Consider the following 26,995-nt stretch of genomic DNA (forward strand, 5'->3'; position numbering starts at 1 on the left):
ATCTTAACTGGGGTCAAATACAAAGTACTGTTTTATTATTAAAGGGGAAGAAAATATTTTAACATTTTGAATGATTTAAATAAAACTGAGTCTATGGGAGATGGCCTTCCCGTAATCCGGTGCTTTCTGTGTAATGGATTTCCGGATACCTGATTCCATACCTGTACTGTTTAGTCTGGGCTAAACCCTAAACATGTAATACTTAGTAGTTATAAACAAATACAGACTATTTAATCGATAATTCAAATACTTTCTTTCTTGCCAGTACAGGAGTATCATTGCCTATAAAGGCTCACAAGCATTTTCAGATGAATATCGCCCACACCGGCCTAACTTCTGGTACTTCTATATATAGATTAAGTTGAATACAATACTTTAGTGTCTCTAGTTTTCTCTTTTCTCTCTCTCAGTTGGGATCAAGTACAAGATTCTGTTGAATTTGAATTATTTGATTAAAATTGAGTCTAAGGATAAAGACCTTCCCATAATTCTGGATAGCAGGTTTCCAGATAAGAGGTTCCATTCCTGTACTTACTCTACTCAAGGTGCGTAGAAGAGAGCATGTTTGGTCCATTTTGACTCTTCTACATAAACCCCATGCCCCCCTGGATAGCTGCTACAGTGTTCCTTGGATCCCATGATATTATTTCAAATTTGGGGTGCACTTGTACTAGATGACTCCCTTTGACTTTCAGTGATGGAAGCATTTTAGGTGGGAAGCTGGAGTCTAATTTGGGATTAAATATTTACAAGGAGGAAAACAAAGGAATTAAGTGAAGGCTTATTCTCATGTTCATTTAAAACAGCTTGGAAGCAACAAGGCTTGTAAGATACAACACAAAGCATATTTGGTGAATAAGCACAGATGTAAATATCTTAAACATTATCTTTTATTCTGAGCAAGATAAGAGATGTGATGTAAGGTCACTGTGGCCATGCAAAGCAGGGTTATACAAAACATACACATACTGTAATGCTAACAGCTTTGTTTCTTCTACTCTCATATTATTCTTTATTTTGACTAACAAATCATTACCCTTAGTTACTGAGCTCTGTTAATTACTGTTAGGGATGGGGGAAATAATTCGCTCAGTGCTTGTAGCACTCGCATCAAAAGAATGATGCGCACGTTAAAAACTACACAAGCACCAAAAGCCAACGTGCGTGTCATAAAAAGTGATGCCCACATCAAAGGAAGCAACGCAAATTTTTTCGTCCATCCCTAGTTACTCCGCTATATTCCCTATCTGGGTATTTCTGAGCATGTGTTCATGAGCTGTTTTTTATGGGGTTATGTAATGAGAGGCACTAAGTTTGCCCAGGAGCAGTAACCCATAACAACCAATCAGCAGGTAGAATTTACTGGTCACCTGTTTAAAAACAACCATTTTATGGGTTACTGGTCCTGGGCAAACTTATTGCCTTGTTACATATGGGGGTTAAGGTTCCCATACACGGGCCGATTCTAGCTGCTGATATCGGTCCCTTAGACCGATTCAGCAACTAATCGGCCCATGTATGGGCACTACTGACGGGCCTCCCCGACAGATATCTGGCCTGAAATCGGGCAGGTTAAAAAATCTAGTCGGATCGGGGACCGCATTGGTTCGTTGATGCGGTCCCCTGCCTAGACCCCAGGGCCAAAAGATCGAATTAGCCTGGATTCTCCCGATATCGCCCACCCGTAGGTGTTCTCAAAATCCATATGTTCGATGTGTACACCCACTTATTGTATGGCATTGTGGAATTTGTTGGTGTTTTATAAATACACGTTGATGATAATATTAATAGAAGAAGTGGAAAGTAAGTCTAGCAACCTGCCTGAAAGCTCCATAGCTGAATAGGGCTAGGGAAGGTTTCATGATTAATAGCTCTATGGGCTAAAAACAAAACGCTGGAAATTGCTACCTATTAATTACAGTGACAGTCGTCTGGGCCTGTGGGTGCAGTCATGGGGCAGGCAAATGTTGCTTTAAAATATGCCAGTGATTAACAGAACATCTGGAATTATGCTGTGTGCCCTTGTTGGCATCTAAGCCATGACATGTGGGTAAGCAGGCCAGTCTCTGCCAATTGTTGGATAAGGCTAAAGGGCCATAGTAAAATATTGGTTGAGCTGCACCAACTATGTATGCCCATTACGAATGCTTTCCTATATATGGTTCCTGAAAATGTTTCTAAAGCGGCAAGCAAAATGGCAGCTCCTATAACAAACCTGATTTGATTAGGCTGTTTGGTCTATTTCAGCTATATTGTCTAGACTATCTAGTCAGGTACTACACTTTGGGTCAGTTTCAATAGAGATAAAGAGTAAAACGATGAATAAAATTATATCATATTATCTAGAAACACACATGTAGATATATAATATTTTATTCAGTTTCTCATATGTGATAGACCTATCGGCTTTGGCTGCGTTCATTTACACAAAATATAAATAAACCTGCTTGAGTTGGTGACACAACTTGCTACATCCTCTGTCTGACACATTTCCCCCATATTTTAATGCTATAAACGTGTGTCATAACACAAGAAGGTTGATTGACACCTTGTCTCAATCCATTAATATCAGCCATGTAACGCCGTATTGTTCAACACCAGCCACGTCCGCTAATTGCTCACTGCAGGCCGAGGCTGAGGTCCCAGAAGGCCAGTGGTGCATGCCTGTCAGTGACAAACACAGCACAGATAATGCCTTAATTGTGTGCTAATTAGGATTGTGTTATCATTTGAGTAATTCAGCTGGGTGGCATTCTAAAGTAAATATAGAGACTGTGGCCAGTGGGGTGCAGTTGGGGTTGCCATCTTTTTAAAAAAATCTATGCTGGTAGAGTTGGGCGATGGGCCTTGAGTGGGCGGGCAGTGACATAAATAGGAGGGGCGGTGATGTCATAGGATGGAGCTGTGACATCAAAGGGGCAGAGCCAGGCCAGCATTGACTTAATACAGAATTTGGTGAGTATCTGACCAAAAAGGGGCAGATTGGCTGTGGGCCGGGGAACTGGATCGATAAATTATTATAGATGTACTGGAAAGTATATTACCGGCCCTAGCCTTGGCTTGTATTTTACCTGCTAGGCTGGTAGGCCAGGTGGTAACCCTACTTGCAGTTGATAGATTCGGAGGGTATGAAGGGCTTTCGCATTTAAATGGATCTACTCTGTTCCTTCAAATGCTGTCAGGGGTTGCTTGGAGTAGCTCAGCAAAAATGAAAATAGGGGCTAATAAAGAGGGGCCTGTGTGCACGACTGATACATATTGTGCAATACTCATTTCTGCTGTCCAATCAAATCAGCCTCATTCTTGGCCAAACCCCATTATATACTGGGAATAAGTCAACTGCTCCCACTGATTTTGTGTTGAGACCAAGGTGAAGTCTCCTCTGTAAGTACAATAAATTCACTTTGGCTGAGTCTCAGAGTCTAAGCAGACGTGACAGGCTCTTCTCATACCAGGGTTCATCCACGGTGCACTGTACAGTATGTCTGGGCTGGTATCATATATTCACAAGCGTTAATGGACTTTATATCTAGCAGTGTTAAAAAGCAGTTGTCAAAAAAAGTGTTTTTTTGCATGTACAGATCCCCAGAGGTTTAACGGGGAACTTTCTGATTGAAATGACTGGAGTTTCAAAGCAAAACGAGACAATTATTTGTATATACAGTACTGTACATATGTTTCTGACTCTTCTTCTTGAAAGGGATGTTTTTTTTTTTAGTGTGTTTTATTATGTAATGTTTTATTCTTAGAATGTCTTATTATTTATTTGTTAATTTTTTTTTTTTTATTTAAATGGATCCTGGCAGACAAAAACGATTGCTCTTTGTGGCTACAGTACTCCTGGAACTAAAGTAGGACTATAACAATACTTCTAAACAGCAAAACATATAAGGATATAACAAATACAAGTAAAAAGTCTTGTTTCCTATGGCAGGAGGTGCTATTCTCCTGGTTACTGGCATCATCCAATGTGAGAAGTCCCCTTAGAGTCTAGCATTTCTTATGATATTAGGTACTTGAGGAGTAACCAAATGGCAATTGTTCCTTAAGCATCCTGCCATTTAGGTTAAGAGATCAAGTTCTGCAAAACAGTCGGAGTTCAGTGGTTGGAGTTGGTGCTAAAGGAATTGGACCAAATAGGTGAGCAAGGGGTGGTCTCACTTTGAAGTTCTATAGGGGTTATCAAGTACTGGTGAAGAACATGGTCAAGGACAGAGATGTAAATCCTTTAGGTTACAGCCTGTTTGCCTGAAATGGGCCAGTATTTGACTTTTTACAGCTCATTACCGGCTTGGATGATGTTTTTGAGAATCTACATCCCTATTATCAAGGCCAAGACACCTCATAGCAGGGATGCCTAGAGTATTTGAAACGGGACCTACGCCCAACAGAAAATGCATAGGCTCCAGGGCAGAAAAATTCTAGTGCTGCATGTTTGATAGAGCCATAGGAGCACAGTCAATGGGGCCAGGGAATCCGAGATGGAGCGCCGCCAAAAATCACACTGTGCCGTATAACGCAGCCATTGCACAGATTTGTTTTATTCCACCCCACCTCCCCCTGGATTGCTGGCCTTGGCTCTTGTTACAGCAGTCAAGGTCACCCTCGCTGCTAAATCATTGTCTTCATTACTTCAGCCTTATAAATTACTGTTGAACATTCTCTGACAAGAGCAATTAGGGTTTCACGCAAAGTCATTGTGATTAATGTGGCAGATCTTCAATGGCCTGGCAGTCTTGGCTCCCTTAGCTGCTCTGCTTTGCCTTTTAATAAGAACGTTATGATGAACTGAACTATAACACATGACACCAGGAGATTTCATCCTGCCTATATATTTAAGCTGTACCAGGTGTGCAGAGCTGCAGTCACTGTGACTGATGGTTCTGGGATTTAATCCATGCATAGAACTGGTGAACCTAATGCACTCAATAGGTCACTCTCTTGTGAACCTGTCTGGCTGGATCTTCATAGGGTAGTGATTGCGTAATTCTTGGGTTGGCCCAAAGCACTGACTTGGGGTGGGGGTGGGGGGATTTAGGCCTATGGTGGAAGTAAGTTAGAGTGGATCTCTAAAAGCTATTGAAGAATGGGCAATATCAGGATGCTTTCTATGTACAAGTATGAAGTCCCTTATGCGGAAACCCGTTATCCAGAAATTCCAAGTTACGGAAAGGCCATCGCCTATAGACTCAATTATAAGCAAATAATTCTAATTTTTTAAAAATTATTCCCTTTTCTCTGTATTAATAAAACAGTACCTGTACTTGATCCCAACTAAGATATAATTACCCCTTATTGGGGGCAGAACAGCCCTATTGGGTTTATTTAATGGTTAAATGACTCCCTTTTCTCTGTAATAATAAAACAGTACCTGTACTTGATCCCAACTAAGATATATAATTACCCCTTATTGGGGGCAGAACAGCCCTATTGGGTTTATTTAATGGTTAAATTATTCCCTTTTCTCTGTAATAATAAAACAGTACCTGTATTTGATCCCAACTAAGATATAATTACCCCTTATTGGGGCAGAACAGCCCTATTGGGTTTATTTAATGGTTAAATGATTCCCTTTTCTCTGTAATAATAAAACAGTACCTGTACTTGATCCCAACTAAGATATAATTACCCCTTATTGTGGGCAGAACAGCCCTATTGGGTTTATTCAATATTTAAATGTTGTTTAGCAGATTTCAGTTATGGAAATCCAAATTACAGAAAGATCCCCTATCTGGAAAATACCAAGTCCAGAGCTTTCTGGATAACAGGTCCCATACCTGTATATGTAAACCTTTAAGAATGGCACCCTGACAAAAAGGAGGACCAAAGAGTGGGGCTTGAACCCCAAAAAGTTGCAGTCTTTCAGAAGAACCAAGCAGTCTTACTAAGAATTTTAGGTGCCTTTCCTCTAGTTTTTAGGGACCACCTTAAACATTCTGCTGAGATGTCTAGAAGTGATGAGTGATTTTTTTTCTTAGGTTTCGCCGTGAAACTGTCTACAGTTAAAAAAGTGTTTACCTTAAAGGAGAAGGAGAGGTAAAATCACTGGGGAGTGTCAAAACTTTAGGCACCCCAGTAATTGTAATCTCTTACCTTATACCCCAGGTTGGTGCTCCTGTTAGGAGAAAAACGTACCAGCCCGTCTGTATTTGTTCTTCCAAATGCCGTCGCAAAGACAATAGAAGGAAGAGGATCACTGTCTCACAGCTACCCAGGCGGGTGTGGTATTCTGCTAACAGGAGCACCGGCCCGGGGTATCTGCTAAGTCATTACAATTACTCGGGTGCCTAACATTTTGGCACCCCCCAGTGACTGTACCTTTCCTTCTCCTTTATAGCTAACCTTGTTGTTGTTGTAATGTAGGCAGTTGTTTTCTTCTTTTTTTATTTTTGCTTTTCTTTAATAATTCTTTTAAATGTTTACATTTTTGGTTCTGCTACTATAAGAGTTGTCATTTTTAAAAACCTTGTTCCTAGGGCTTAATCACCCTAGCAACGAGGATACAGTTTAAAAATCAGAAAGGAAGATGAATAACAGAGGGACTGCTGAGAAAGAAAAAGATAGAAAAATTAACACTAAAATTGAAACCTCACAGTCAATCTATTTTTTGGTTGACCCAGACAACCAGATTGCATGTTGAGATGACTAGAAAGAGGCAGACCTGGAGAGCAAATATTTCAGTTGAAAAGTTGCTTAGAATAGGTCTATCTATGATGTAGTGAAAATAAGTTTTCTGAACTTCTCTTTTAATAGGCTATTAGGTTAAAGATTCACAAGTATCATTTATTTATATATATATATAATATGTAATATAAATCCTACTCTACTGGGAGTTATTAATAAGTTATATTTATATTATGGTAAGACTGTTTTAACAAACTGTGTGGGTTGCCTACAATAACCCCCTCCCCCCCAAACCCCATCTGTTCAGCAGTAGTTTGTGGTTTTGCTGTTAGCATGAACCTAGAATCAGCAAAGCCGCACAACAGGCAGCACTCACCAACGCCATCTCAAATCAGGAGCTGGATACTTGTATGCATAAGAGTGAGGGGGCTGGTATCCTATTGATTACCCCAATGGGTCCCATACATAAGGGCTGGCTCAGTTTGGGGACCCAAGTCTATGTCTGAAAGACAGACTGTTGGGGTACATTGTGCTGATGTTCTTGGAACACTATAGCAGTGTGACAGTGAAGACAATATATATAATATATAGTACTGTATGTAGCTGTAGCCTTTTTATGAGCCGAGGGGGCACTACCAGTTTTTAAACTGTAACCTGAAAAGATTTAGACATTAAAGGAGAAGTCATTTTGGCATTTTACTGCCAATAGATTTGCCACATTAGTGCCACCTAGAACACCATATTTATTCTGCAGAAACCATTACCATACCTGAGTAAACAGCTTTAGAAGCTTTCTCCATTTGCTTAAGATAGCAGCTGCCATTTTAAATGGCTTCCTGCCTGCAGTCTCTAGCCGTTATAGCTGAGATCACACATTCCTAAGGGAGGGGGGAAGGAGTTCTTAGCATTCTTATAGGAGGGGGAGCAGGAGAGGGAAGAGAACTGTGCAGACTCTGGCCACTGGAATTAAGAATGTTACTGAGAGTGGAAGTCTGACACTGGAACATCATGTTTACAAAAAAGAGACAAGAAATCCTGTGTTTCTTTTGATAGAGGACTCGGCGCAGCATTACTGTAAGTGCTTATGGGTGTATTTACATAGACCTTTCTAATACAGCTTACTTAGTTTTTACCTTTCCTTCTCCTTTAATATTGAAATCCCAAGGATGGGAAGATGGGAAATTGGTGAACTTCTCATTGGCTGTCAAAACTAAAGGGAACATGAACCTCCTCTTTGACACTAGTTCGTTTAGTTGAGTTTATGTAGAGAACAGTGCATACACTTTATCTCAACTTCCAAAAATAAATATAAATATTTTTGTACACAGACATACCTGATTCCGCAGATTGAAAGGAAGGAACGGATTAGTATAAGAATAAAACTATATATAACTATATTGAAGAATGTTTTCAATATAGTTAGTAAGCCAAGAAATGTAATCTATAATGGCTGGAGTGATTGGATATCTGACATAATAGGTAAAACCCAACTTCTTACTTTGTGTCTCCCTAACCTGTTAGTAACTTGAAGGGCACATGGGACAAAACTGTTCATTTTGCTGGCTTTTGATCCAGAGCACACAGGTCTAGCTAACTGAACAGTTATGTCCCATATATTCCCCCTCAAGTCGCTGTCTGACTCACAGAAAGCTGCAAAGGATGAAGTAGTGTTCTGGCTATTACGTTAGATATCCGTTCACTCCTGCTTTTATAGATTGAGCCGTTTCTTACTTATTTATAAAACTAAAACCCTAGGACAATTGTGGAATATCTGATTGCTATAGTGGCTTGCTTGGAGCTTAAAAAAAGGGCTGCTATGGCCTGAAACACCACTTGTATAGTCCTTGATGTAGCCATGTTGGAATAAAAGCTTTTTAAACTAGTTCTGAATGTATATGGTACTGTTTACTACTTATATGGATCATACCGTGGCACTAAGGAAACTTGCTTGAGACGTATAAAATTGCAGTGTGATGTTTTGTGCTGTTCCGAATTTTCTCTCTGCTAATAGTGGCTTGCCTTAGCAACAAGCTGGCAATTTGAATGCCAGAATAAAAGGTGAATAGAAGAGGGCCTGAACATAATGATTAACAACAGTAAATAATAGAGCTCTTTCAGAATTGAGCCTTTTCGGGGCCACAAACTGACACTGTATCACCAACAGGAGGGGAAACATGAAGTTGGCACCATGGTTTGGGGGGGGGGGGGGGACATGGGGAGAGCTGAATGCCAGGCATGATGATTTGGGTAAGGGGGTGTTGGTATAAGTAGGGACAGCTTGAAAGACTCTTATTTAGTGACTGCATCTGCTCTGTGGGAAGCATCAGTATAACAATATTCTTATTTGGAAAGATGAATCCCACTGTAATCATATGCCTCTGCCTTGGCCATGGCTAGATCATCCAATCATGTCATACTGAATTACATTTGGGATAAGTGAATATTCCAATAAATGCAATGGCAGCAATCTAATCATTTCATCACGTTTTAAATATGATCAACTCATCTATTTTGTTTACAGAAATTGCAGTCATGTCACTTATTTAGAGCAGGGAATGGCCCTCACTGACCCACTAGATGTCCAGATGGTACCAAATTGTTTGGTTTGATACTATAGAAATATTAAGAATGGACACAATGGACCCTCATAAGTTGTTCTGCTATGCCTAGGGTATAGGAAATTGCATTTTTGCTAAGCAGATTTACATTTCGGTCCAATTTGTGTTAAGGCAAATGGGCAAAAAAGGGAGGTTGCCGTATCATTTTGATGGGAAATTGATTCTTAGTAGGGTTCATTTTCCTACTTTGCAATTGAAGTAAAACCATGGGGGTTTTGTGCTGGACAGTATCTATGACTTTTGCAAACTATTATGACTTATGTCGATAATCCCACAAGTATAATAATTATTATTGTTATTTAGAACAGGGCTGTCCTAGTAGAGTCCCATGGGCCTTCAAGTGATCTTTATGGATTAAAAATGCAATTAATCTCTTTGGATAATATAGTCTGGAAATATCGTATTTTCTGAAGTAAAGTGACTAATTGAATTACTGCATTCTCTTTAAAGGGCAATTAAAAAAAGAAAAATTAATAGGTCAATGGCAAAGGAATGTCTTTCTGCCTTCCCCCCCCCCCAAATTCTATAAAAATGCTACTGGCTCAGCCTGATGGTTGCACTTGAACTATTTCCCTGGCTGACTGTGGCTTTATCACACTTTTATTGTGTCCTTGCTGTCCTAGAGGAGTGTCCTGGCATCACTGGGAGGGGCTTAGCCAGCTTATAGGGGTCATAAATGGAGCTCTCCAACAATCTCCAACTTAGTTTTTGAAATAGGCTGTACAAAGAGAAAGCAAGATGATGATGATGTCAAAGTGTAATGATTTGTGTATTTTCATGTTCTAAGCGCATTTCTACACATAACAGATTGCAGTGCAGTGTCCCTTTAAATGACGACTGTTAAAATTAGGAAAAAATGGATGTGAGAAAGCATGTAACTAGTACTAGAATAAGGGTTTGCTGGTCAGGATGTGGAGTATTACACTTCAACCCTCCAAAGCCACATCTTTACAGTAACTTATTGTTGGGCAAAAACCACTAACACTGAGAGTGAGAACAGATAGCAGTTCCTTAGAAGTCAAATGTTATGTATCATTTACTCGTTGGTCTATCCTCCACAGGAAGCAGAATTAGTTAGGAAAATGGCTGTGATCTGTAATTCCCAGTAGAGACCATGCAGCTGCTTGTCACCATGTCGGCCATTCATTCAGTGCTAAATTCACTCTGCTGCTTTTAATTCTAAACAAACCCAAAAATATAGCCTTAAACTCTCAAAAATAATAAAAGCCCATCCAGGTGGTAGCTCCATGATTCCCACAGTGGGTTGCCTCTAATTGGTGTACTAATGTTTGCGCCCAATGAATCAGCAACTGCAAGGCCATCAGGTGCCATAGTGGTGGACGCAATGCAAAGCACAGCCATAATTGCATTGGAATTATGGGTTTATACACGCACTTTGCACACTCCCCTATAGTTTTTGTGGCATTCTAGACTATGAGCTAATTTAGGGGGTTATTTCTGGTTATGCTGAACATGAATATATGAACACCAGCAAAGCAAACCACACCCCAATGATCTTTGGCCATACTCTTTCCGACTGTACCCGTGAAATTAAAAAGCTACCATAGTTCATAAGTAGGGCTGCTACCTCTGCTGGCTAAGAAAGCCAGGGAGGGGGCGGGGTCATGGGGGGAGGGGCGGGGCCATGATGTTGTGGGGAGGAGGCAGGGTTGTACTGTCACAGGGCTGGCGCTATGATCACCACCTCAATGTTACTGAGTTCTGCCTGGTTTCCCTAATCAGGAAACCCCCGTCCCCTCCTCCCCCCCCCCCCCATGACGATACCCCCACCTCCTGCCCTGCTCTCTTAGCCAGCAGAGTTGGCAACCCTACATATGAACTATGGTAGCACTTCCATTTCAGAAGTACAGTTGGAGAGAGTATGGCCAAAGGTTTTGACCCTGGCAGCCCTTCCAAAACCCGAGCTGTCAGAGTCAAAACAAGACAGATGGCAACCCTATTCATATGGAAGGTGGTGGGATCTTGGCCAAGCCTCCGATTACAAACAGTGCCAGTAACACCATGAAAGCTATGAATAATGAAGGAAAGGATAAAACTTTTTAACATTCTCTTTAGTCAAATCCATAGGCAGCCTTTTTGACAAGAGTTTTTAGGTGCCGAATCAGTTATTCAGCTTTACCAGGTCTACAGCTTCATTTTGGATCTGCGCCATGGCATATGTCTACTGGAAACACGTGGCGTGTTGCGTTCCAAAGATCCGGGGACTGAAAGGGTTAATATTGCGTTAACTTTGAATTTATGTGCTGAAATATTTTGCTTTTTGATTCTTCTTTGTATCTGCCTTTGTCATTTTACAGCATTTGTTTTTGGTTTTCCTTTGACTCATCTGAAGCCAGAAGGCCACTGTTTCTTATTTAGGTTTTAATTTAACCAATACTACTTCGGCCCTTTTAAGGTGTAGCCAAAAAAAGTGTTCTTTGATGAGGAAATCTAAACAAGCCCATTGGTTTTATTCAATATTTAAAGGATTTTTAGCAGACTTAGCAAATTACGGAAAGTTCCCTTATCCGGAAAACACCAGGTCCTGAGCATTCTGGATAACAGGTCCCATACCTGTAATACCACAAAACACATGTCAAGATAAATGCAGTTCCAGTTTTATGTATACTGTGCACAAAACACGTGCCAGGTCTGTGTATGAGAACCCTAAAACACATGCCAGGTCTGTGTATGAGAACCCCAAAACACATGACAGGTCTGTGTATGAGAACCCCAAAACACATGACAGGTCTGTGTACGAGAACCCCAAAACACATGCCAGGGTAGGGTAAATATAGTGCTCTCTAAATGTATGATGCATTTAAATAAGACAAAGCAGAATAAATAAGGGGCCAGTGCCATCATTCCTCCAACCTGTTTGATGAATAAAACTCATTGGTGCTTGTGTCCAAACTGGATCTGAAGGGAACTGGGTACATCTTGGCTACGATTGCTTGACTCCCCTTCCCTCTAGTCCCCTGCCGTGCTCTTCATGGATATCAGAGGACTTTGGGTGACAATTCTGTGTATGTTAGTGTAGGGGGTAAGTTAGGTTTCAGGTGCAAATTACTGGACTGGGGTGACAGACCTGTTACAGCAGGTGCCCAGGGATAAAATCAGGGTGACTCATGAAATAAAATGAGGGAAAGTGAAGCAATGCCTACTAACCTCTCTCCACTAGTAAACATGCTCACCTACCCTTATTAACTTGGTACCAGAGCCAAACAAATCAAACAGCAGCTGAAAAAGTAGTGAGGAGAGCAATCACACAGAACCTTGCTACAAAACTTCCTTTATTACCATGACATGTTTACCCCACAAGTACCCTTTATTGAATATTGGCGAGTTGCCATGTCTTACAGCATTGTATGGAAATATTGACTGATGTTGACTGATGTTACCACCTGTCCCTCCTCCCCTTGTACTGCCCCCTGTCCTGCTCCCTTACTGTTGCACCTCTGCTTGCACTATTTCTGATGCACTGACAACCTCCCAAGGGGCCCCTGAGTGCAGTTGCTGCAAAGAAAATGTTCTACACTGCACATAACACGTAACCCCTTAACATTTTGTAAATAGGCCCCTTAAAAGTTCCACGTTGGGTGAGCTTTTTCTTTTATTTAATGACTAAAAATAGAAGAATTTTTTGTATTTGGCTTTCAGAGTGAGACATTTTGTTTGTGATTTTTCTTTCTGTAGAACTCAGCGTTGATCCAAGCCCAGGACTGTAGGTGCCGTGTACATGTTGGATATCTCTAGTAGAACAATTCGGGCACGGTTAATCCAATTAATTCCTCCCACATCATCGTTCGGCACAACCTTTCCTTCCATTATTATGGCTCAGAAATACTGCTGTGAACAGTTTTATTTAACTCAGGTTCCCCTCCTTCCTTTTTCACTCCTTTTATAACACGTTCATAGCACAGAATCAGTGGCTTTAACAATGCTGCGTTTTGCTTTATTTTGGCTTATTCTATCCACAATACATGTCTCAGAACATCTATCTTCTTTGATGAATTCCACTGAGTGAAATTAGGCCCTGAATCATCTGGATGGCACACTTGGACTGTGATCCGCACAAGAAATAAAGAATGTTCCAATGAAATGCCAATGAAACATTGCCTACAATTAAACACAAATTGCTAGTGGGTGAGCTGCTAGGGTATGAACATTGGGTTGAAGGACCCAAAATAAACTCTTACTCGGAACCATATAACAATATGAGGGAGTGGACTAAAGGCATGCTGTTAGGGCAATAAAGATCAACTCCTGGACTTTTTTAAAATTAAAATTACTCTTAAATAGTAATGTGAAATAAGGACTCAAAAATTAGTTTAATAAATTTATACTATTACCCAAATGACACTCTACACCAAGTGGCCAAACCATATGCTAAAATGGGGTTTTCCAGCAAATAAAGCCATTTAGAAGCCATGGCTTCTAAATCTCTAAATGTTGGGTGTATATGAATCTTCACTGGGCTGGACCAGCTCTCTCTCTCTCTAGAACCCTCTTTGGACTACTAGGCCATGGGCCGCCATTATGAGGGATTGAAGAGTAGGGACTGCCAAGAAGGATAGATTATGGGCCGATCAGGATGTTGCCTAGCAGGCTTACGGGGCCCAATTAATTCTTCGTCAATCCCGCTAGAACCCATGTTCTAAGCATGCACCATTACATACATACAAAGGTTTACAACCAACCTGTATTCCATCAGATCACTAGCACATTAGCTGCATTACACCAACTGGCACCCAGTCAGAACATTAGAAAGTTCACAATTCAGCAACATTAACAACTTTTGGGTTCTTTTTGTAGTGTGTTTAACCTGCAGATTCATAGATGGAATCTGTGGAATGGTTTTTGGCACAGTGTTAACTCTCTCTCTCTATATACAGAAAGGAATCGTGAGTTGAATACACTGTATCTTCCATTTAGTTTAATTAGTAAAGCAGCAGGCAGGTTGCTGGAGGAGGTGATGGGTGCTAAGTAATAAGTTTTTATCACAATATGAGGTTACTAAATCACTGACTAAAGTATGGGAAATATGTGGTTGTTATACATCTCAGTTGTAGCAAAGCCAACTATGTTATTTACAATTAGTATCTTTGTGGGATTACATTTTACTAGAAAAAGATTACTGGTGTGTGTGTCCTCCAGAAACTGTTGAATTTGCTGCTAAGGGCATTGTTAGTTTTCGGGTGGTCCAAGGGGGCTGCAACTTTTATACAAAGCTGGTATTAGCTGCAGGTTTTCCCCAACTATTAGCTCAAATTGCACAATCCTGTACATTTTCCTAACGGCAGGGCAGCTTATGAGATACTACTGTTGGGGCCCTTCTAATTAACAGGGCTCTGGAATCCACTTTATCGTTGTGTCAGTATTTCACAAGTGGTCACAAATTTTTCCTTTGCATGCTATCCCAGAAGACAAATTATGTTTCTAATACAGTAGCAGCCTTTTCCCAAAAGGCATAGTGTGAAAGAACCTTCCACACCCCATGTATGCATTGTTGGACTAGGGTGCCAGGGGCCGCTCTCCAAAAAATTTTCCTTCTCTTTACATTCACCTTCTTTATTCACTTAATCACTTTTCCATATGTATAATTATCTATCCTTCCTTCCTTCCATTTCTTTTCTTTTCTTCTGGTATAGCAATGAGGAAAGGCTATTGTATAGGCATGCAAGGCAAATGGCTGGGTGAACAGAAGGACTCATGTTTCCCACCAAGAGTATTTGTAGTATCCTGGTGGCCCAGTCGGACGCTGCATGTATGACCAGCATTAAGGTGGCCACACACGTGGCGATTTGCGAACGATCGGTCGCACGAAAGATCGTACAATCAGCCACACACCGTTCAGGACTGAAACAGCAGATAAGGAGGTAGAAACAATAGGATTTCTACCTCCTTCTGCCGATTCAGCGCCGAAGGCAGATTTTGGTCAGGCGCCTTCTATGGTGCCCGATCAAAATTTTTTAACTAGCCCGAACAGCGAGTCGACCGATATCAGCAGCTTCCTGCGATATCGGTCGACTTGCCAACTTGCCATACATGCACCGAATATTGTACAAAAATGAGGTTTCGTACGATATTATCAGTGCGTGTGTGGCCAGTTTTAGCTTTTATCTGAGCAAGAAGGTGTTGCTAGCATCTCATATGGTGGCCTCACAGATTAACTGACTGATTTGATTGCTTGGTTCTCTTATTTCTACCAACAATGAGGTACCTACCCAAGGCGGTGCCCTGAATTGTCTAGCAAGTGTTTTCTACTTTGGAACTTTTATTTGTATAAATATGTATTTAGGAACTGACTTGGGCATTGAGACAGCTCCCTGAAGTTAAGAAAATCTAAGGACAACCGTGAATCCACCACAAATATCATGTGTGTCCTACACGTTACAGCTGCTCTAGGAACATTCTGTAATGTAGTCAGTTCCATGGGCTTTCTGGAATGGTCTGGGCAGCAAGTGCCGGCAGCTCTGGAAGTTGTCTTCATGAGCCATGATCTCATTGGAATGCTGGCTGTTTAATATGCATTGGCTCACTAATGGCATGTCTAATCAGGCAGCCTTGTACCCTGTAACGTGATTATGTTGGGAGTGTTGGCCACCAGCATGTCAAACTGTCTTTGTCGGTCCTTAAGAGACTTGTTGTACCGGTTGCCGGGCAACAGCACAGAAGCCAGTCTAAAAATAAAAGTCATAAAAAAGAATTAGGTTGTCACATTAAAGGACAACTATTTATAAATGTATTTTCAAAATGTACGGCTAAATCACTAGGAAGTGGATTTCTTGCCATTATTCACAAGGTCTCCATGCTCTTCTACGATCATTGCTTGTATAAGGAAATTTCAAGAGGTATTAATCACTGTGGGACATTCATTTGCTCGGTTTCAGAGCCAGATCGTTACAAGTACAGTTATTCCTCATGTTATTTGCCTTGTAGGTGGCTCGTCTTTATTGTAATGTATTAAGTATCTGCTCCAGCGCCTGTAGCCATCCATATATAAATATATATATATTTAAATAAGAGATGATAATACAGGTATGGGATCCCTTATCCGGAAACCCGTTATCCAGAAAGTTCCGAATTACGGAAAGCCCGTCTCCCATAGACTCCATTTTAATCAAATAATTCAGAATTTTAAAACGGATTTCCTTTTTCTCTGTAGTAATAACACTGTACATTGTAATTGATCCCAACTAAGATATAATTACCCCTTATTGGGGGCAGAACAGCCCTATTGGGTTTATTTAATGGTTAAATGATTCCCTTTTCTCTGTAATAATAAAACAGTACCTGTACTTGATCCCAACTAAGATATAATTACCCCTTATTGGGGGCAGAACAGCCCTATTGGGTTTATTTAATGGTTAAATGATTCCCTTTTCTCTGTAATAATAAAACAGTACCTTGTACTTGATCTCAACTAAGATATAATTACCCCTTATTGGATGCAAAACAATCCTATTGGGTTTAATAAATATTTTATTAATTTTTTAGTAGACTTAAGGTATGGAGATCCAAATAACAGAAAGACCCTTTATCCGGAATACCCTTGGTCCCGAGCATTCTGGATAACGGGTCCTATACCTGTAATACAATGCAATATTCTATAATCAAACCCCGCCCCCCCCCTTTTATCCTTAGGTTAGCTCTTTGCCAACAGACAAACTTGCAAACATACAATAAATGTATTTTTAAGCTGACTTTTTTCAGAAATAATGCATATTTGGCAGGTCAGGCTTAATGTACAATATGTTTAAATACATTTTCATTTTCTGGTTTTACTTGCCCTTTAGTTACGTTTAAAATGGCATTGCCATGAAAGGTAATGTAATAAAAGGTGCAAAGTTTGCCACAGGTCTAGTTGCCTATAGCAACCAATCAGTGAGCAGAATATGATGATGTTTTTTTTTTCTCTCCATCTGCAGATTGATTTGGAGCCAGAAGGAAAAGTATACGTAATCATTGATCTTTCTGGGTCCTCAGGTGAAGGTAAGTTGTTCTTTCAGTTCATTTCATGGCTGTGATGGGAAGTGTGTGTGCCTTTTGTATCTCCTGTAACCCCAGTTTGTGCTGCAAACTTTAGGATGGCAGGGCTAGAACAAACCAGTGCTGGGCCGACAGGTAAGGGGGTCCAAGGCAAGGTCCAATGCTTATTTCCCCCAGTCACCTCCAGTGCACCGGGCTTAGAGAGAGGCCGAAACTAAGGGAATGTAGGCAACAGATAAGCAAATAATTCTAATTTTTTTAATTATTTCCTTTTTCTCTGTAATTATAAAAGAGTACCTTGTACTTGATCCCAACTAAGATATAATTACCCCTTATTGGTGGCAGTACAGCCCTATTGGGTTTATTTCATGGTTAAATGATTCCCTTTTCTCTGTAATAATAAAACAGTACCTGTACTTGATGCCAACTAAGATATAATTACCCCTTATTGGGGGCAGAACAGCCCTATTGGGTTTATTTAATGGTTAAATGATTCCCTTTTCTCTGTAATAATAAAACAGTACCTGTACTTGATCCCAACTAAGATATAATTAATCCTTATTGGGGCAGAACAGCCCTATTGGGTTTATTTAATGGTTAAATGATTCCCTTTTCTCTGTAATAATAAAACAGTACCTGTACTTGATCCCAACTAAGATATAATTACCCCTTATTGGGGGCAGAACAGTCCTATTGGGTTTATTTAATGGTTAAATGATTCCCTTTTCTCTGTAATAATAAAACAGTACCTGTACTTGATCCCAACTAAGATATAATTAATCCTTATTGGGGCAGAACAGCCCTATTGGGTTTATTTAATGGTTAAATGATTCCTTTTTCTCTGTAATAATAAAACAGTACCTGTACTTGATCCCAACTAAGATATAATTACCCCTTATTGGGGGCAGAACAGTCCTATTGGGTTTATTTAATGGTTAAATGATTCCCTTTTCTCTGTAATAATAAAACAGTACCTGTACTTGATCCCAACTAAGATATAATTAATCCTTATTGGAGGCAGAACAATCCTATTGGGTTTATTCAATATTTAAATGCTTTTAGCAGACGTAAGTTATGGAGATCCAAATTATGGAAAGATCCCTTATCAGGAAAACCCCAGGCCCCGAACATTCTGGATAACAGGTCCCCAGGGCAAGGTATATAGTTGGGAAATTCAGAAAGATGGCAGCTCTCCCCAGCCAAGTACCCCACAACAATGTATTTTTTTTCCTTTTTTCTAGAAGTGCCCCAGTTTAAGGCAGAATGTTGATTTAACCTTTCCTTGTCCTTCAAAAAGACTTTATTTTCCATTACCTTTCAGCTGTAGACTATTGAGGATCATAGTATTATGCAGCAGAGCACAGGCACATAGTCACAAACAGCACGCACATCATTCCCCTTTGTTTGTGTGGGATATGTACATCATCCTCTTTTATTTGTGCCGAGATGAAATGGCAGGAGATTGAGAGTTCTCTGTTAAACAATTAGCGCTGATGATGTTTAGCCTTCTTGTGTGTTAGAATAATGTTACTTGCTCTGCTGAGATCCTCCACTTTATGCCTTTTCCAGGCAGAGATGTAAGCTCTTCTTGGTTTTTGCTGTTCATCTCTCTTTCCATTGACGTTAAGCTACTCAGAAAAAGAAAGTTGCTCAAGTGCCCACCGGGTGTTACAGAGCACCGATAGGGAGCTTTACTTATTTAAAGGGGCACTTCGGCTTCCGAACCAAAATTGGTTAAAGAGCCCCGCCAAACACAGAAGCCCCTAATATACCTATCACTGTAATCTGTTCCTTCAAAAAGTATGAATAAATACCATTTTTATATGCTGAAATCCAGCTGCAAAACAGTTCTTCTCTTTCTGCATCATATGAAATCCTGGTAGGGGAGGAGGGACTAAAACATTGATTTTACAATTTGTAACAACTTATCCACAGCTTACATATAGCATGCAGGAACTAAATAAAGGCTGAGAAGAGTCGACTACTGTTGTCTCAAAGTAGTCCGTCAGATCAGTGGGGGAACAGGGGGCGGGGCCGCTATTGCACATGCTTGGGAATAACTGGGAAAGAGGGGACTGGGACGTGCCTTCAACTCCCACATTTTCTTTTTGACTATGAAGAATTATCTGAATACTGTACTGAATTTGATTTGCATATGCATATTTGAGCACAATTGATAAAACAGCATCATCCATCAAAAAAAAAAAAAAAAAAAAAGGATTAGATTTGGTTCATATGAATTCTAAGGATTCAGCCAGAGACATAACAATAAGGGAAGATAAGGGAAGCAGAACCTGTGTGGGACCCAGAAGGCCCACTGGTCCCCTTAATTGAAATGCAATTAAGGGGATCAGCAAACTCTAACTATACGAGTGGATTCAGCTGCATCTTCCATGTTGGAAATACCAAATCTGAGGATCCCAAAGGCACCCTGAGTTCTTGGTCAGAGCAATACATTTGTTTTGTCAGACAGACAGTGATCTGACTGGTTGGTTGGTTGGTTGGTTGATGATCCTACTCGTGTTTGGGATGAAACTCACAAATCTGCCCTTGTCATAATATAGTTTTCCGTGAAATGTGCTAGTTTTGCTTTATGGGCACGGAAAGGTTCCTCCGAACTGAAACTGGCCTTCGGTTTGCCCCAAATGGCTGGCTGTTACAGACTAGACCTCTATGTCATAATTTCAAGGTATCTCAAATTATATGTGCCAAGGAGAGTTTCATTCACTGCCCTGTGGTCATGTCATACCACACCCCATAAGCTTAGGTGACAACCCTTTCTATTATCTAATGATGAGCAAAATATTTTGCCAGGTTTGGCCACAAACTCCAATGGCTGTAGATGCAAAAAAAACTCACCCATTGCAATGCATTTCGCGAATTTTTGCTCTTTTGCGAATTTTTAGGGGAAGCGAAATGGGACAGATTCACTTATCACTATCTTCTATCATTGGTTGGGAAATATAATAACATGGCAGAGGGTGTGGGAAGTGATAAAGAAAGTTCAGGGTGACCTTCCTGAACATTAGTGACAGGGAGGCAAATGAACATTCAACTCCTCTTATTCCCATCAGAGATCTAGGAAAACATTGTTTTATCAGGCATTCAGCCATAGTTCCAAGAACTGGAGAGCCAATAATAAATCTCACCTCACCTGTTTCAAGCAGAGCTTTCTTGTAGGTCTAGAAGAACTCACTTTCCCCAAGTGGTATCTTGACTTGCTCTCAGACTGAGCCCCCCTTGCCTCTGCTTTAATCCCCACCAACCCCACAGCTCCACAGATTGAGATGTATTGATCTGTTGCAGTGTTGATCGCTCTTTGCCAATTAATTTGACATCTTTGGCCCAACAGATATGTAGGATCAATAATTAGCTCCAAAGATGCTCAGATATTTAGACAAATTTATGGCATAATACAACATATTGTTAAATAATCATGACTGAGAACCGGGTATTGCCCAAATAGGATAATGAAGGGTGAAAACAAAAGGATTGGTATGAGAAGATAGTGCCTAAGAAACCCAGGAGCTTAAAGGTGCCGAGATCTATTCCTGCCAATGGGTACACCAGCGTTGCTTTTATAGAAGTATTCAATCAGTGGACTTACTTGAGAGATGTCAAGTTGGACTAGTTAATCCATTTAATATAGTTGTGCAACTCGAGAAAGATTTTCTCAAGCGTCTTTGCGCCCAAGGGAATCGAGAAATAATGTGTGAGAATTCAGTTCTCCGACAGGAAAAACTGCGTGTTTTTTTACTTGTGACTTGATCTCAGAATTTTTTTTTTTGATAAATCAGTCCTAAAGAGCTACTGTGTAGTTCATAATACTCTGTCCTTAAAAGACACAAACCTAACATCTGGCCAGTTTCCCATTTTACTTCAGTACTGAAAAGCAATGTTTCCTTTGTAACCTCAAGAAGGACATCAACAATCACAGCATCACATCCTGTAATCTGGAAAATATATATGAGTTTTTAGATTTGGTTTTCTTTTTATTAAATAATCCTGATTGGCCATGTAATCTGTTCTCCTACCTACCTTGACAGACTGGAGAACTGACCTTTGTCCATTGACCCTCTGGTTTCCTAGATAGTGTGGCAGTGTGACAGTTTTGCAGCACAGAAACGTTGACTGCCCTGAGGAAGGAACTCATAGTATTACTGTCACCAGCGGTACCTCCTAGCTGCTGTGAAGTCTGCCCTATCTATACCCCCTAAGACTACTGCCACATGGCATGTATAAGCATCACACTCCTATAAGCACTGCCCCTTTGCCCCCCAAAACAGATCGGAGAAGAGGACCTAGCCAGTAAAATACCAGCCAAGGTTTCCTTTAGAAGAAACTTTGGGCGTCTTCGGGAAATCGTAGCATTGCGTATTCCATCCCAACGGCGATTTATGTTCTTGCCAGTGGGATGGTATTGCGGGGAGATTAGTCGCCCACAATAATGAAGATTTGTCGCTGGGCGACTAAACTCCCCTTGTTCCACTGCCCTAGAGGAAGGGTAGTGGGAAGCGATTCATCTATAATCTTTATAGCATTTCTTCACAAAGAAACAAATAAATGTATGCATTGCTCCTGATCTATCTGTAAAATAAACATTTGTCTGACACAAATGGAGAAATATACCTGATTAACTTGCCAAGAGGGCAGCATATCAGAGCCATAAATCACATACAGACTGCCAGCAACACTTTAACCAAAGCATATGGCTAACTGACATAATTCATGTGCGGTGAGAAGCATTTCCGCCATATGAGCCACTAAGTGCAGCCAAGGTCAGTGCTCCCTGACGGGCATGCAGTCAGTTCCAGGCACAGGCCTTCTCTTCCCTTAGGCCCTATGCAGATCTTTAAAGATAGATTATCATTACATACGCTCTCTAATTCAGCACTGTTATACAGTATATAAAACCAGCAGACCCCATGTAATCACACCCACTAGTAAATGCAAAAAGGCAATTGCAGGCAGACATGTCATTTGCTTTATGCATATTGTCCTAGAGGTATTAGTAAAAAGTACAACTGACTTATTCCCTCTAATGCAGTATAATAGGATTTATGTCAGTTACTAATGTTACCTCTGATTTCTTATTGCCTGGGGACAATTGGGCATCCCCACACTCTTGGTCGTCTACCCCTTTTCTTTTTAGATTGTAAGCTCTTGGGCAGGATCCATTATAGGTCTTTTATTGATTATTTTGTATCTAAATCTGTATGTTCATTGTATGCACCCATTTATGGTACTCTGCTCTGGAATAAAGTTCCTGTTCCGAATTACGGGAAGGCCATCTCCCATAGACTCTATTATAAGCAAATAATTCTAATTTTTAAAAATGAGTTCCTTTTTCTCTGTAAAATTAAAACAGTACCTTGTACTTGATCCCGACTAAGATATAATTACCCCTTATTGGGTGCAGAACAGCCCTATTGGGTTTATTTAATGGTTAAATGATTCCCTTTTCTCTGTAATAATAAAACAGTACCTGTACTTGATCCCAACTAAGATATAATTACCCCTTATTGGGGGCAGAACAGCCCTATTGGGTTTATTTAATGGTTAAATGATTCCCTTTTCTCTGTAATAATAAAACAGTACCTGTACTTGATCCCAACTAAGATATAATTACCCCTTATTGTGGGGCAGAACAGCCCTATTGGGTTTATTTCATGGTTAAATGATTCCCTTTTCTCTGTAATAATAAAACAGTACAGGTATAGGACCCATTATCCAGAATGCTCGGGACCAAGGGTATTCCGGATAAGGGGTCTTTCCATAATTTGGATCTCCATACCTTAAGTCTACTAAAAAATTAATAAAACATTAATTAAACCCAATAGGATTGTTTTGCATCCAATAAGGATTATTTATATCTTAATTGGGATCAATTACAAGGTTCTGTTTTATTTCTACATAAAAAAAGGAAATCAGTTTTAAAATTCTGAATTATTTGCTTATAATGGAGTCTATGGGAGACGGGCTTTCCGTAATTCGGAGCTTTCTGGATAACGGGTTTCCGGATAAGGGGTCCGATACCTGTACCTGTACTTGATCCCAACTAAGATATAATTACCCCTTATTGGGGGCAGAACAGCCCTATTGGGTTTATTTAATGGTTAAATGATTCCCTTTTCTCTGTAATAATAAAACAGTACCTGTACTTGATCCCAACTAAGATATAATTACCCCTTATTGGGGGCAGAACAGTCCTATTGGGTTTATTTAATATTTAAATGATTTTTAGCAGACTTGGAGATCCAGATTACAGAAAGATACCTTATCCGAAAAACCCCAGGCCCCAGAGGGTTCCGAATAACAGGTCCCATATGTGTACAGTGTAATATGTGGCTTTATGAAACCTGAGACCTATTTTGTATACATGGCTTTATGCCATCTGTCAAACCCAGCACAATGTTTATCTTATAAAGCAACTTTTTCTAGCTTAAAACTGGCCGAGGGCTTTCGGGGAAAATTCCAGTGGGCCCTGGCTAGTTTATTGTGGCAGCTACATAGGCTTGCCCATATACTGATACACTACACAGCCAGTCTCCTTTTACCCTGGGCAGGCACCCGTCGCCTCTCACCGCTGTTGCACGAGTCACAGAGGCAACCGTCCCAAGGAGTATGGGGGGGCCCTAGAGGTCAGGTTCTCTGGTGCCCCAGTATAACACTGAATTGGCATGGAATATTTCCTCTGGGCATGAATTGTTGGGCACACAAATCTCATGTGAGGGTGACGCACCAGCAAAGTACTATGAGAAAAGAGTGGGCACATTATAATATTGAATTCCTGGAATTAAAATACCAGAGGAGGTACCATCAGCTGGCACAGAACCCAGGACAGAGTGCCTGCAGGCTAGAGTGAGGCATCTGCAAAGAACTAAATGTTTTCTGACAAACCGTACTGATTAAAGGTAAATAGATTGCAAGCTCCCCTGGGGCAGGGACTGGAGTTAATGATGAACAGTAGTTTTTGTAAAGTGCTGCATAAACATGTCAGCTAAATATAAATAATGCAACCCAGGGCTGCCATTTACGGATCAGTAACACCACATAGAGTGAATATATATAATGCTTAATTTGTTTCATGCACCTTTTAGATGTTTCCCCCTTGGCAATGGTGCCTCCCAGTAGGCCCAACCTATTTTGCCATGGATTCAGCCCTGTCCTGTGAAAAACAATTGGCAGGTATATGTATTTACCGGATGCTGAGCCAGCTAAATAGGTATCCGATCCACCAACGAGAAGCACTTGAGTTCTGAGAATCGGCGCGGGGGTCAGGCCGTCCTGCAACTCACAGCTTTTTGCTGCTCCGTGTTCTTTTCAATTATTAAACCCATTACTGTTTTCTGAATAAAATTGTTCCCCCGTTCCATGATTATTACTGAGAGAAACCTGTTCAGCAGCTGCCTTGTTTTCTGTTTTCTTTTAACCCTGTGGTTTTTTTATTTCTTCTCTATTCCGTTACCTGAAATGAACTCTCATTGCAAAGAGACAGACTGAGGAAAGGAAGCTTGGTTCCATATGGCTGTATGCCCCATAAATGTCTGTGTACCCAGGGCAGCATGCAGTTATGGAGCCAAGAAGGGGCGGTGGTTATGAGTTTAACGGGTGTAACTGGGCGTGGCTTGTAGAAATCATGGCAGTTACTGAGGTTCTTCCCTGTCACCACCTTTGAGTAAACTCTACTAATATAAAGCATGTATTTGCTGTTTACATTTCATAAGTTCAGATACATTGGCCCCAGTTTGCTCCTGGGGTCACAGTTGCTTGCGCTTCTCCCACCCAAACAAACCAGAAATGGCAGGTCATTTATTAAAGTTGCCACTTCTCCCTTTCTCGACCCTAATTATCCTTTTCTCTGTTATTTTACTCATTTTTTTTTTTTTTTTTTTTAAAAGGGAGCGTGTTGGGTTCTGGATGGCCAGTGTGAGCCGGCCGCTGGATGATTTATATTTTCAGAGTTTTGAAACTCTGCCAGTTCTTTCCCTCCCAGCTGCAAAGAGGTCTTGAGATCCAACATAGCCCCATCTCCCTCTTTGTAGCTTCCTAGCCCTCTCTTGGCTCCATCCCAGGCACCTAATGGAATATCTGGCAAGCACTGTGTTTTTAGAGTAGGCTAAGATCAATGGATGCTGTCTGGCAGGTTTTTGATCATGAGAAAGAATGTGTTCATTATACTTTGTTATATGGGATTAAGGTTGCCACCTGGCTTTTTATCGCTCAGGCCGGTACCTCCAGTGGAGATGCCATATAGACAAATCACCTACATATCTAAGGCTGCTTTAGCTCAGCTGCCTGATCTGCCTGGCCGTGTTTCTGCTTAAGGGTTAAAAGTAAAAGCTTAGGGAGCGCATGGATATTTTTTCACTTTTCGTAAAAAGCTTGATGTGGTTAGTGTTGCCTTGCTGCCTGAGTGCTGTGTGGTCTCTGAACCTGAGCCAGCCCCAGTAACATTCCCTTGGACTGTAAAGTGACTCACAAGTGCAGCGCTCAGTGGGCCTTGGTCACCCCTGGGACAGCAAATGAACAATGCAAAACATACAGACGTATGGCTAATGGATTATTAGTGTGTCATGGGGGTACAGGGGGTACAGTTATAGGGGTTCTAGTCATTGCTGGGGCCTTCAAAACCCATTTGTTACTCTAAAAAGGCACAGAGAGTCCCATCTGCTCCCCAGGTGAAAGTGTGTTTTTTAATGTCACCATTACATTAACTTTTAGTGAGATTCTGAGACAACTTGGAATTGATTTTTATTTTTTGTGTGTTTTTAGTTACAGGTATAGGACCTGTTATCCAGAATGCTCGGGACCAAGGGTATTCCGGATAAGGGGTCTTTCCGTAATTTGGAACTCCATACTTTGTCTACTAAAAAATCAATAAAACATTAATTAAACCCAATAACATTGTCTTGCATCCAATAAGGATTATTTACTGTATATCTTAGTTGGGATCAATTACAGGTACTGTTTTATTATTACAGAGAAAAGGGAATCATTTAACCATGAAATAAACCCAATAGGGCTGTTCTGCCCCAATAAGGGGTAATTATATCTTAGTTGGGATCAAGTACAGGTACTGTTTTATTATTACAGAGAAAAGGGAATCATTTAACCATGAAATAAACCCAATAGGGCTGTTCTGCCCCCAATAAGGGGTAATTATATCTTAGTTGGGATCAAGTACAGGTACTGTCTTATTATTACAGAGAAAAGGGAATCATTTAACCATGAAATAAACCCAATAGGGCTGTTCTGCCCCCAATAAGGGGTAATTATATCTTAGTTGGGATCAAGTACAGGTACTGTTTTATTATTACAGAGAAAAGGGAATCATTTAACCATGAAATAAACCCAATAGGGCTGTTCTGCCCCCAATAAGGGGTAATTGCATCTAAGTTGGGATCAAGTACAGGTACTGTTTTATTATTACAGAGAAAAGGGAATCATTTAACCATTAAATAAACCCAATAGGGCTGTTCTGCTCCAATAAGGGGTAATTACCTGTACTTGATCCCAACTAAGATATAATTACCCCTTATTGGGGGCAGAACAGCCCTATTGGGTTTAATTAATGGTTAAATGATTCCCTTTTCTCTGTAATAATAAAACAGTACAGGTATAGGACCCGTTATCCAGAATGCTCGGGACCAAGGGTATTCCGGATAAAGGGTCTTTCCGTAATTTGGATCTCCATACCTTAAGTCTAATAACAAATCACAAAAACATGAATTAAACACAATACAATGGTTTTGCCTCCA

General features: G+C 40.5%; 1 protein-coding gene across 2 annotated transcripts in view; it reads left to right on the forward strand.

Moving 5' to 3' along the window:
* Nucleotides 1–26,995, forward strand: part of prkce (protein kinase C epsilon) — a 201,824-nt gene that overhangs the window by 59,695 nt on the left and 115,134 nt on the right. For both annotated transcript variants that reach the window (XM_012962692.3, NM_001114252.1), the window contains exon 2: nucleotides 17,174–17,237. In XM_012962692.3, the coding sequence (XP_012818146.1) occupies nucleotides 17,174–17,237 (64 nt within the window). The remainder of the gene's footprint in view (nucleotides 1–17,173; nucleotides 17,238–26,995) is intronic.

This window comes from Xenopus tropicalis, chromosome 5, assembly GCF_000004195.4.
Source record: "Xenopus tropicalis strain Nigerian chromosome 5, UCB_Xtro_10.0, whole genome shotgun sequence".
In the NCBI taxonomy this organism is placed as follows: domain Eukaryota; kingdom Metazoa; phylum Chordata; class Amphibia; order Anura; family Pipidae; genus Xenopus; species Xenopus tropicalis.